The following is a 13,067-nucleotide window of genomic DNA, read 5'->3' as shown; positions in this document are numbered from 1 at the left end:
AGGTAAATTAAAAAAATTCAAGTTCTTAGACCACATTCTTTCTGTGTCAGAAACCTATGCTGTGTCAAATATTTAATAACAATCCAAATTCAGAGCTGTATCAAGCTTGAATGTTGTGTCCATACTTGCCCCAACTGTTCAGGGTTCGACCTCTGCGGTCATATCAAGCTGCGCCCCAGCGAAGCATTTTATTAGACATATTTGCTTGGTAATTTTGCATACAACTATGACCCATGATTTACAAAATGTGATCACCTATGACCCAAGGTTACATCTGAAGGCTTAAAGACAATAAATTTCTAAAATGGTTTCAGAGGAACATCATAGTTTACTTCTGCTTTACTAAAGATGAAGACTTAAAGGTATAAGTCCCACTTGGTGGATTATAGTGCTAGTTACAAAAATTGCACATGAAACATTTCATGAATGACTTGTAAAGAAGTAAATTATTTTTTTCTTACAGGGTCATTTATTTTTTGTAATGGAGTATTTAAATGGTGGAGATTTAATGTTCCATATACAGCTGTCAGGGAAATTTGAATTCCCTAGAGCACAGTAAGTATTGTAGGTCTGATTCATGAACAGATATTTCAAGCTATCAAAATTTCTTCTATATATTTTTAAGCTCATGGTGTTGCCATCTCTTTGTAAATTCTTTTCAAAAGGCAGTTGTCCAATTAAAAATAGATTGTGTCAAATGTATCCTTTGGTCCTCTTATTTCAGAATTAAGTTAAGTTGTTCACCTCACGGTGGATCACCAATAATATATTAATCAGTTTCACAGATTGAGACTGTTGGTTGTGAGTTGATCAAAATGGTCTAACTCAGGTCAGATGAAGTAAGTCTGCCAATCAAAATGGCAAGTGTGATTTGAACAAAAAGAACTTTCTAGAATTTTTTAAATTCCTAATCTACGAAAGTAGGGGGCACTTTGTCATCTGATCATTGCTCCTGTTTGTTCATCCAGCCTGTTTTAAGTTAAAGTTTTAGTTGAAGGTAGTTAACCATGATATCTGGTCACATCAATTTGAAACTTAATACACATATTCCTCATGGTATGAACTTATTATGAATATGACAAATTAAGGTTTAGACTCAGATTTCACAGTCCACTGAACATAGAAATGTGATAGTGGGAGTGGCTGATGGTGTGTAATGGACACATAGTCTTGTTATACAGGTATTCAGATTTAAAAAAATGAAGTTTTTCATCCCATAGCTAATGATTCTGATAAATCAGTCAAATGGTCAGAACTGCGAGGCAAATATGGGTTGGACATTATCAAATAGTTCACAAAAATTGTAAATACCGGTAAAAAAAAATGAAAAAGTTAAAGAATTTGAAAAAACAATATTTAAATTATCTTATTCCATTCACAATTTTTGAAAACTAATCTATTTTTATTTTATTTTTAAGAATTACAGCTTATTTCACTCAAATTCAAATTGAACTAACCATTTGCAAGACAGTTTGGTCCAAATAAAACTCTTTGGTTATAAAAGCATATAATTTTCAATAATCATTTATATGTATATCACAAGGCTGTACAAGTCTTAAATCTTTTAAAATTAAAATGAAGTGAAATCAATATAGTTAATGGAGTCCACTCTGAATATTTATCATATATTATGAGCTGTAAAATTGTTAATCATAGAAATCTCTTATGGAATTATTGATTTATCTATTTTTGGAATTCCTTGGTGTGTTCCCTTTAAATTTTGACATATATTGTTAATGAGAAATTTCAATCATCACATGTTTGTCAGCGGAATGTCTAATTATTTTTTTTATTCTGGTTTGATAGTCAATTAAGGACATACAATACAGTTACAGGGGAGATAATAACGTTGGTAACGTGAAATGTTCTTTTTTTGCATGTGACTAATTTGGAAAAGATGTATTTTTCCACTGACTTTTATCATTAGCTTGAAAACGAATACATAGATCCCTTTTTTATAAAACGACACTTGGCTTAATTATTCAGGAAGATTATTTGTACTAATTTAAAAAAAAATCACAGATAAATTTTTTTTAAATCTTCATAAATATACAGCAAAAATGCTAAAAAGTCAGCATTTATCTAAAGGATTATTTCCAAAGAATTGTTACACAAATTTATAGTATACTTATGTAAAGAAGATATTCCAAATATTTTTACAAAAATTCACTTGTCTTTATCTTTTGAAACAAAAATGTTGGGTGTGTCTGCCCAAGGGATAGAAATATCAAAAAAAAAAAATGTTAAAGATATTTCAGCATGTCCACTTTTATATTCTTTGCTTACCTTGCAGCATTTTATTTTCTCTTTTATATTTTCATTATATTCAGATTACAAAGTAAATATTATCATCATTCCTTACATGCCAAGCCTTTGTCTTTTGTTGTATGAAATTAGAAGCTAGAAATTGACGTCACCTAATTAGAAATTGGAATCATATCAATGAGAAACTAATGTATTTCCCTGCTTTTTATTATCCTTTGAATTCCTTTCTAACAAAGAAAAAAAATGTTATAGGTGTTATTTTACCCTGGTTTGAGATATTCTAAATTAATACTTTAAAAAAATACTGACTGATTGAATTGATTATGGAAAAATTATGTCTTTTTGCTCATAATAAATGTTTGTCAGAACTAATGGACTACAGATAGATATTATGACAAATCTACTAATTTGACACCACAGGGACAAATTGGCTTAAACATAGCCTGGTTAATCCTTGGTTAACTGTTATAGAACATTCTATAAATGGAATATAAAAATAAAGGAGATGTGGTATGATTGGCAATGAGACAAATATCTACCAAATGAGTCCAAATGAAGTGGACGTAAGCAACTATAGGTCACCATACGGCCTGCAACTAAGAGCAAATCCATTACGGAAAAACAATTCAAATGAGAAAATCAGCTTGATTTATGAGAAAAAAATATTAATGAATAACAAATATGACAGACAGTAATGTCTATAGATTCAAGGTGATGATTCAGGTTTTAAGACTGAATTTTACAAAATGGAGACACACAAAAATGAAAAACAAATATTTCCTATATTTTCAGATTTTATGCAGCTGAAATATGTTTAGGATTAGAATTTTTGCATTCCAATGGTATAATTTATAGGTAAGTGATGAAATTGACATGTGTTATGTCCAATGAAAGTGGATTCCAAGGTTTTTGCATAATTTTTCCAAATATATCACAAAATAAACCTATTTTTTTTTTATTGTTATATTATTTAAGGAATGACTGTAATATTTTTTCTGTCTATGAAGAAATAACATCAAAAATGTGGTGCACACTGAATAACCCGCGTAGCGGGTTACTTTAAAGTGTGCACCACATTTTTTATGTTATTTCAAATAGACAGAAAAAATATTACAGTCATTTCTTATGATTTAATTCTAAATTCCATTTTAAACCGGACTAAACCATGAAAAAACGTTGATGACGTCACAGTCACATGACAAAATTATGTCTATGAGCTGATAAACAAAACAACGTCAGCCAATCAGAAGACGTGTTACATCCAAAATTAAATTATTAGAAGGTACAGATCCAAGTTACTGTTTTGTAGTAGTGCATGATTTGGAGTCATGTCCCAAGAACCTAGAAAAATATGAGAACTTCAATGATTTGTTAGTCTTTTCATATGTTTGTTTGTTCCACCATTCTTGTTTTACTTTTTGATGGTCTTGTTAAAAAAAGATAAAAAATGAGACCAGGAGGATTCTTATATTTTATAATTAATTCTTTTGATTTTGAAATAATTTCATTTATATTTGCTTTCTCCTATTTTTTTGTTTTGTTGTTGAATGTTTTTTTTTTTTATATTTTCAGAGATTTAAAATTAGACAATGTGTTATTAGATAAAGAAGGACATATCAAGATTGCAGATTTCGGCATGTGTAAAGAGAGAGTATTTGGTGAAAATAAAGCAACAACTTTTTGTGGGACACCTGATTATATAGCGTATGAAGTAAGTTTTAATACTGGTCTTGAAACTATTGTTGCTTATATAATGATAATCGTTACAGTTGACCATATGTCTTGAATTTTCAAATGAAGTACAAGATATTTAAAATACCTGCTTTGCATAGGTCATCTGCATGTTATACCGGTAGTTGTCAATTCAATTACCACTCATATTTGTGGTGTACTCGTCCTGATATGCATGAAATATTTGCCACTGAAAACTAAGGTAACAACAATCATTCAATCTTATATTAGTGATTTATAGAAAAAATTGAGTCATGAAATTGTAAGACTATACATTAAGAAGCATTATAAAACTAAACAAACATAAAATCAAAAAGGAATTAGATGTTAATATTTGGTTGTGTTACCTGTTAATGTAGTAACCTGTATGATGATAACTATATGAGTTTCAACATTAACAAAATTAAGTTGGTCAGGAATAAATTGTTAACTCAAATTTACAAAAGAATTGTATGATGTTAAAGGATTGAGGCTATAATGCCCTTGGCCTATAATGTATAAATAGAATGTGAAATTAAAACTTGATACATATTAGTCTACAATTTTTGTTTTCTTACAGAAAAGTCTCAGATTCATGGAATAATAAAAGTAAATGATTAGTTTCAGGAGATATATATTTTATTGAAATACTATCTTCATATCAAAAATAAAGGCTGAAATTAATTAAGTTTTTGATATTAATATTCTTTATTTTGCAGATATTAAAAGGCCAGAAGTATAACTCTTCAGTGGATTGGTGGTCTTTTGGTGTATTATTATATGAGATGTTGATAGGACAGTCACCTTTCCATGGTGATGATGAGGAAGACTTGTTCCATTCCATCATGAACGATACACCACATTATCCAAGATGGCTTGCCAAAGAGGCTTCTTCATTACTTAGTTTGGTATGTTTATGTACATGTCCATTTTACCACTGCATCATGAGATACAACATTTTCAACACTGCATGTTAAATATTTGACATACCACATAGGTGGCCTTGTTTGCCTGTTCCCCTCATGCATTGGAGGTTGTAAGTTTGATCCATGAGTGGGTCCAAACAAAGACTACTAAAATATGCATGGTAGAATGACTGCTTAACTTGTGAACTAGAAATTTAAAGTCTGGTGAACAAACGAAGATAACTCCCATTCAAAATATATAATTTGCCTAAATGTGTTCCATTTAAGATACAATTCAATGAATTCACATTGCAAAATGAAAGCAATTTTACCCTCCACTGCTCACAAGCACTTTGATTATCAAAATAATAGTTAAGGTGGTGTACTTAACAAAAATTGGATGTTCTGTCATTTCTAAATACTGAAATATTGATAAGTTACATAAAAATTTGTCAAATGGGCTAGGCCAAATTGCATAAACATACGATTATACACAAGATATAGCAAAACACTGTGAGATTCCAATCATTCCTTCTACTATAAAAATCCTTGATGTTATCAGTAGATAGCAATTGGCCATAGAAGCAATAATATTATACGTTTACTTTACCTACTTCAGGGAAACATTACTCAAAAGATAATTAAAAAAATATTGAGATTAATGATATCACCATATTTGCATAAAATGAAAATTATTGCTAATACTTAATGGCAGAAATTATGAGCTTATTTCTTTTTAATTTCAGCTATTTGAAAGAACTCCAAAAGTTCGTATGGGTATGCCTGATTGTGTAGCAGGACCAATTAGAATGCAGGCATTTTTCAGGAACATTGATTGGGAGAAAATGGAAAGACGAATGGTTGACCCACCATTTAAACCTACAATTGTAAGTAATAATGCATGTAGAGATTGATAATTTTTAAATTGATAATTAAAAATCAGTCCGACCAAGTTCAAATTATCGTTCAAAGTGCAGATGAACCTAGTAATACCAGGAAATATTTCATAGAATTGTTTTCTTAAAAATTATGATTTTAAGTGGTAAAAATAATTATATTAAAAGAAAAAAATTATTTCAAATGGAAATTGAAACTGAAAATACTGAATCAGGAAATAGGCAACAAGTATACTTCTAGATAGACAACTTCATGGGATTTTAGGTGGCGTGAGAAAATGCATAAACATATAAATGTTCCTTATCAAATAATATTTTGTTGAAAACTTAATCTTCGTCACACAAAAAAAAAGAGTAAAAGTTCAAATTGTCAAAATGTCATTTTTATTTGGTAAAGGGAGTTAATCAAAACTGTTTTGTATATATATTTGACACAACCTGTATTATAAAGAAATTTTAAACTGATTACAATTCAGATATAAAGCAATGGGTATTTGTCAATATGAAAAAGTTAACTTACTGATTTCTCCCAAAAAAGAAAAAATTATGGTAAAAGTAATGAGAAAAATATCATGAAAATTGAAGTATTGCATTTGGAGTGAACATGCAGAGAAAAACCTGGATACCATATTATCTACTGCTTAGGAAATTTCTTGGATTTCGATTGGTTAATGACATGTGTTTAAAAAAACTCATATCCCCTGGCGTTGCTAATCCATATACTCTTGACATTGTCAGCCATTATCACAGGGAAATGCACACTATTTTCTTCCCTGACAATGTCCCAATTAAAATTTGTCATGTTTTATTTTCTTTTTCAATCAAACATTTTCTTGTAAAAAAAACTGTGCCACACTGTGTCTTTGAATATCTCTTAAAGGGGCATTAGCTATCAAATTCATGTTCACCGATTTGACTCAAAATCTCATATTAATGCCCCCGCCATGGTGGCTTCTCTTTAACCATTCTAGAGTTATGCCCCTTTAGAAATGGAAAAATTGCAAAATTTTTATTTTCTTCTACATATCAAGTAATTTTTAAAATTGGAGTTATCTTCCTTTGTCCATGATTATAGTTGAATCATCTACAATCAATGCTTTATACAATGCAATGTTTAATTTGACTTCCACTGATAAAACACAGATCAAGTTGAATTTGGGTAGTGTCACTTTAATCATTATTGAGGTATGCCCCTTTATAAATTGAAAGAGTGCAAAATTTTTAGTTTCCATTCTGTAATTTTGGTGGCGTCTCTTTAACCATTCTAGAGTTATGCCCCTTTAGAAATTGAAAAATTGCAAAATTTTTATTTTCTTCTAAATATCAAGTAATTTTTAAAATTGGAGTTATCTTCCTTTGTCCATGATTATAGTTGAATCAACTACAATCAATGCTTTATACGATGCAATGTTTAATTTTGACTTCCACTGATAAAACACAGATCAAGTTGAATTTGGGTAGTGTCACTTTAATCATTATTGAGTTATGCCCCTTTATAAATTGAAAGAGTGCAAAATTTTTAGTTTCCATTCTGTAACTTAAGTTTGCCCCAACCAAACATTATGAAACCTATACACAATATTCATTACCACAAAACTAAGATCAAGTGCAAATTTTTTGTTTCCGTTTTCCAACTTTAGTTTGCCTCAACCAAATGTTATGAAACTTATACACAATGCTTATTACTACATAATACAGATTAAGTACGAAATTTGGTGGCAACACTTTTACCATTCTTGAGTTATGTCCCTTTATAAACATAGAAATTGCTGAATTTTTTGTTTCCGTTCTCTAACTTTAAGTTTGTCTCAACCAAATGTTATAAAACTTATACACAACCATTCTAGAGTTATGCGTGTTTACAAATAGAATAATTGCTGAATTTTTAGTTTCTGTTCTCTACTTAAGTTAGCCTCAACAAAATGTTATGAGACTTACACACAATGCTTATTACCACAAAACTCAGATCAAGTTCAAATTTGGGTAGCGTCACTTTTACTGTTCTTCAGTTATGTCCCTTTATAACTATATGATATGCAAGCGGGGGCATCATCTGTGTCCACATGTGGACATTATCCACATTTATTTATTTATAACATACTAAAACATATATCCAAATTACAATAAATCTGAAATAAACAATTAATAATGCATGGACACGATAATATATATTAACATTTCATGTGTATTTTAGTCTAGATGCCATCTAATTAACCATTGAAATGACCTCCGAAGACTGCCGACGGTCACATAACCCGATATAAATATAAACATAAAAATAAATAGATAGTGACCTCGTGCAATTGGTCTTTTCTAGGTCTGTTTGATTTCATGTTATAGTTTAAAAAAAATAAGTTAATCATCGTTTTTACCTGTATAAGAATGACATTTGTGGATCGAATCAAGTCAACGAAATGGTTCACATTTGTTTCACTTTCAATGTTGACATTCTTTTTCTTTTAATGGCTGAACATGACTAATGCATGCATAACCAATCTCTAACTAATAGGTTAAATTGAAGGTCACATGAATTTGTATTCAATGAGGTTGAATTATTCACTTGCAAGTGAATAATTCATCAGCGATGTTTTTTAGTTTATTTTGACAAAATTGAACTAAAGTGGCTGCTAAAAGCGAATTATTTTTCATTAATGATTGAACAAAAAAAAATCATAAGTTACTTTTTATTTTAGATATCTCGTAGCCAAGGCCCCTTTAAAATCGCCCAATTTGGACTGAGTGGGGATTAATTTATTATCTACGTTCATATCTGTAGATAACTAATAATATCTCCTGTTGAAGAAGGGAATATAAAAATCAGGTTTTTAAAAACACAATTTCTTGTAATTTAATTTCATAATTTCTGTTCTTTTTTTCATTTCAGAAATCTGCTCATGATATATCTAACTTTGACACTGACTTTACAATGGAAAAACCAAACATAACACCACCAGACAAGGATTATATCAAAACAATGAACCAGAAAGTCTTTATGGGATTTAGCTTTACCAGTGCTATGGCTGATGAATGAACGACCATTTAAATGACTCATTACAAATGCTCATATAACATTGTACAATCAAATGCAATCTGTGATACGATAATTGTAGAAAATTATTGCATGATACACTGTCATTTAGAATTGTTTCGGTTAATAGCAGTTAGAGGTTTAATATTTATGTTTATGGGCAAGTTGGAAATGGGCACTAAGCTCCTACTGAATGAGATATAGAAATGAAACATGTTGTTTTCTTGATAGTTGAATTTGAAATAACCCATGAAACTTGTAAAAAAAATTGATAACATCTTAGTCAGGGGAACCTATGGCTTATTTGTACAACAGAGCGTACTTATGCACTAAAACTTGCATTATTACTGATGCAATCATTTTAGTGGCCTTCTGTTCTTTCAGTGTACGTCTATTTAGAATGACGGAATACATGATGCAGAGTGTAGTAGATACTCCTCCTTTCTAATATCTTCCTGTTAATATGTTTGCATGAAGTTGGAATCATGTCAAAAGATGTTAAGGTTCTTATTCAATACCTAAGGTGGTATACACACATATATAGTCATTGATCACTCTTACAGAAGCACCCAATTATTAGGAAAACGAGAGAACTGAGGTATAAAATTGATTGGGATAACTCGTTATCATGTTCATTATTTGAGTCAATGCCTTTTAAATTAACCATTTTAATAATATTGTTCAATACCCAAACTCAAATTGGATGATCCCAAATCCATAATGAAAATGTTTTGAAAAATAACTTACCCATGGTCATTCTCACCAAGTTAAGATAAACCCAAGATTCACGCCCAAGATTTATCAATTTTATCATAAATCATTAGTTGGTGAACTCAGCATAATTTTAACGAACCATCCTTGGGAATTCATCTTGCCTGTTTGCTCTAATTTGCAGTGTGCATTTATTTATATGTTTCAATAATATGTTGAGTTTTTGGTTTAAATTATGTACTAAGTCTTGCAACATTTCATCATCACATTTTTTTTTAATTTTGAAAGGACCAACTTTGCATGGCAACTAATATTGGAGATATTTTCTCTCTCTTTTTGAAGTTTTTGCTGAGTTTGTATATTAAATTCTTGGTGGTAGATATTCTTGCCATATATTGTATACATTATGAGTTGACTGGTTGGCACTAAACACCTGAATCATTGATATACAATATAATGAGAATACAGGGTTGTGTTTAGTATTGTAGCAGCGAAGTATAGCCGATATGTCCTAGATATTAATCTATGCTGAACAATATGCTATGTAGCTAGGCTAACAAAGTTGGTGTTGATAATACTATCAGTCCGAGGCCATTTTGGTTTCTCTAAATAGCATGAATTTTTTTATTTAGATCTAATAAGTGTTAAGTTCAGTAGTCCGAATTATTTAAGTAAACCTACATAGCGGCTGCAATGTTGAATGTAAACCTGTACTATATTTGATAGGAAAATAAATCTTTAAATTATTTCTCTAAATGATGTTTTACTTTCATTACACTTTGCAATAGTAATATGTAAATTGACTTTATTTTCCATTTGTATATTTAATTTCATTTCATTTACAAATTTTATTTTGTCATGCTATGATTCTACAAAGTAGATGAAGACTGATTTTTTTAAGGGTAACAACATCTTTGTCAACTGCACATAAAATAAACATATACCATTATTTTCTCAATCATAAAAAATGTTGCATTTATTTGGTTATTTCTTTTCATGAAATAAACATACCTTAGTAAACAACTTATGCCATACTTTTTTTTTAAAGGGACTTGTTATAGCATAATGTATGAGTAAACACATATGTGTAAGAAAAAAGAACCATTCCCCGTTGGAACATGTCTGCATTAATCCTGTTGGTGTTCTCCTGTTTTAAAGTTCCCTATTTACCATGCATTTTTCATAGGTTAATCAAATTAAATATCTGAAGTATGATATGAATATGATGGTACTAGTTTTAAAATCTGTAAGGAAACAGATAAAATAAGTTCTTTAAAGAGGCATTAGCTGTCAAATTCATGTTCACCCAATTGACTCAAATTCTAATATTTGATTTATTACATACTAAAACGTATATCCAAATTACAAAAAGTCTAAAATAAACAATTAACAATGCATGGACTCGATAATATGTATCAACATTTCGTGTGTATTTTTATCTAAACGTCATCTAATTAACCATCGAGATGACCTACGAAGACTGCAGACAGTCATATAACCCGATCATAAACATAAATAGATAGCGTCCACATGCAATTGGATTTCTCTAGGTCTGTTTGATTTCATATTGTCGGTTAAAAAGTTAGTTTATCATCATTTTTACCTGTATAAGAATGATTTTTTGTGGATTGAATCAGTCAACCAAATGGTTCATCCTTGTTTCACTTTCAATGTTGACATTCTTTTCCTAAAATAGCTGAATACATGCGTAACCCATCACCAGTAAAGGGGTTAAATTGAAGGTCCCATGAATACAGCAGATTCAATGAGGTTGAATTATTCACTTGCAAGTGAATGATTCATCAGCGATATTTCTTAGCTTATTTTGACACAATTGAACCAAATTGCCTGCTTAAAGCGAATTATTATTTCACTATTTCCCTTTTATTAATGATTGAACAAAAAAAAAATCATATTTTAATTTTTTTTATATCTCGTAGCTAATCCCCCTTTAATGAGTTTATGTCTGAAATTAAAGCATATCCTATTTGCAATACTTATTTCCACAGTAAAACCAAATATTCCATTTACATACATCTTAGAGCTGTTGTAGAAAATTTGCCACTATATGTATCATGATGTTTATTTTGACAATAATTCTAACTACAGTTAGATTTATCTAATCCATGTGAGATAAGTGATTTGGCAATTGATCTATGTGAGATCAGTGATTTAAGAATTAATCAATGATTAAACAATTAATCAATGTAAGATCAGTGATTTAGCAATTGATCCATGTGAGATCAGTGATTTAAAAATTGATCCATGAGAGATCAGTGATGAATTAATCTATATGAGATCAGTGATTTAACAAGTAATCAGTGTGAGATCAGCAATTTAACAATTGATCCATGTGAGATCAGTGATTTAACAATTGATCCATGTGAGATCAGTGATTTAACAATTAATCTTTATGAGATCAGTGATTTAACAATTGATCAACGTGAGATCAGTGATTTAGCATTGATCCATGTGAGACCAGTGTTTTAACAATTAATCCATGTGAGATCAGTGTTTGTGTTCCCAAGTGTCATCTTACACTGAAAAGGACTGTTAACAAAGGAATGTGATGGATGTTTCGTACATTTAAATCACAGTGTATGAATGAGTGAATGTTCATGTTAATTATGACGTGTATAAAACGAGATATATAGTGGTTGATTATTTATGCATTGTAGTTGTTATTCCAGGAAAGTTCGAAATATATTGTACAGATGATAGGTATATTGTTAACATTTAGTACACATTTATATTGTAAATATTCGTCAATCTTATCTTATTTTGATTATCCTTAATTTATACATAAAATTAATGTTTGTACCTTTTACTTCTGGGTAACTGCACATCAAACTTACAGCATTTGGTCAGTTGGTTCATTATGTGTGAACAACATAAGTGTACGGTCTCTTATTCAGCTAATAACTTTCATTACTGTGGATTCATTATTTTTCATGGATTTCGTGGGTATATGTTAACCATGAATTTTAATGTTCAACGAATTACAAACTTCGGAAAACCAAGAAATCAAATATCCATGAAAATAAAATTTTGCCTCATTCCACGAAAATAAATGAATCCACAGTATTTATTTTTCCTTAGTCTGAATACCATAATCAAAAGCAGATCATGGCATGGTCAAGGCCTAAGACATTTAACATAAAGAACTGAAATTGATAAGCTGTTCTTTAGATTGTTAATATTCAGTAGATCTTACAGTTATGTCATACCATTTGCCATACATTAGTGTTCAGTATATTACTTGACTTTATTTACAAAAGTGAAAGTGAAGAATGCATGTTGAGTTGCAAGTATTCTTGAAAATGTTTAATCTGTATGCTTTGGTGAAAATTTGGACATTAAGAGTAAAAATTGTGTCAATATTTGGAGGAGATTATGATGAAGTCCAAAACAAAGGTAGAAACTATATTGTGTCAAACTATTGTCATAGTTCTGCAAAATTTTGTTATCTTCCTATTTATACAGGTTCCATTTATATGAATTATTGTTGTTTATTATTATTGTATACTGATATATATATATATACACACACAC

General features: G+C 29.9%; 1 protein-coding gene across 4 annotated transcripts in view; it reads left to right on the top strand.

The window, feature by feature from the left end:
- The window catches only part of LOC127739366 (protein kinase C delta type-like), a 99,164-nt gene extending 88,700 nt beyond the window's left edge, over positions 1–10,464 (top strand). For all 4 annotated transcript variants that reach the window (XM_052251090.1, XM_052251066.1, XM_052251074.1 and 1 more), the window contains 6 exons: positions 464–555; positions 3,058–3,120; positions 3,838–3,976; positions 4,695–4,883; positions 5,627–5,767; positions 8,661–10,464. In XM_052251090.1, the coding sequence (XP_052107050.1) occupies positions 464–555; positions 3,058–3,120; positions 3,838–3,976; positions 4,695–4,883; positions 5,627–5,767; positions 8,661–8,807 (771 nt within the window). In that variant the 3' untranslated portion in view covers positions 8,808–10,464. The remainder of the gene's footprint in view (positions 1–463; positions 556–3,057; positions 3,121–3,837; positions 3,977–4,694; positions 4,884–5,626; positions 5,768–8,660) is intronic.
- The last annotated feature ends 2,603 nt before the right edge of the window (positions 10,465–13,067 follow it).

This window comes from Mytilus californianus, unplaced genomic scaffold (genome assembly GCF_021869535.1).
Source record: "Mytilus californianus isolate M0D057914Y unplaced genomic scaffold, xbMytCali1.0.p SCAF_1, whole genome shotgun sequence".
Taxonomy (NCBI): domain Eukaryota; kingdom Metazoa; phylum Mollusca; class Bivalvia; order Mytilida; family Mytilidae; genus Mytilus; species Mytilus californianus.
This window is presented reverse-complemented; position numbering and strand designations above follow the sequence as displayed.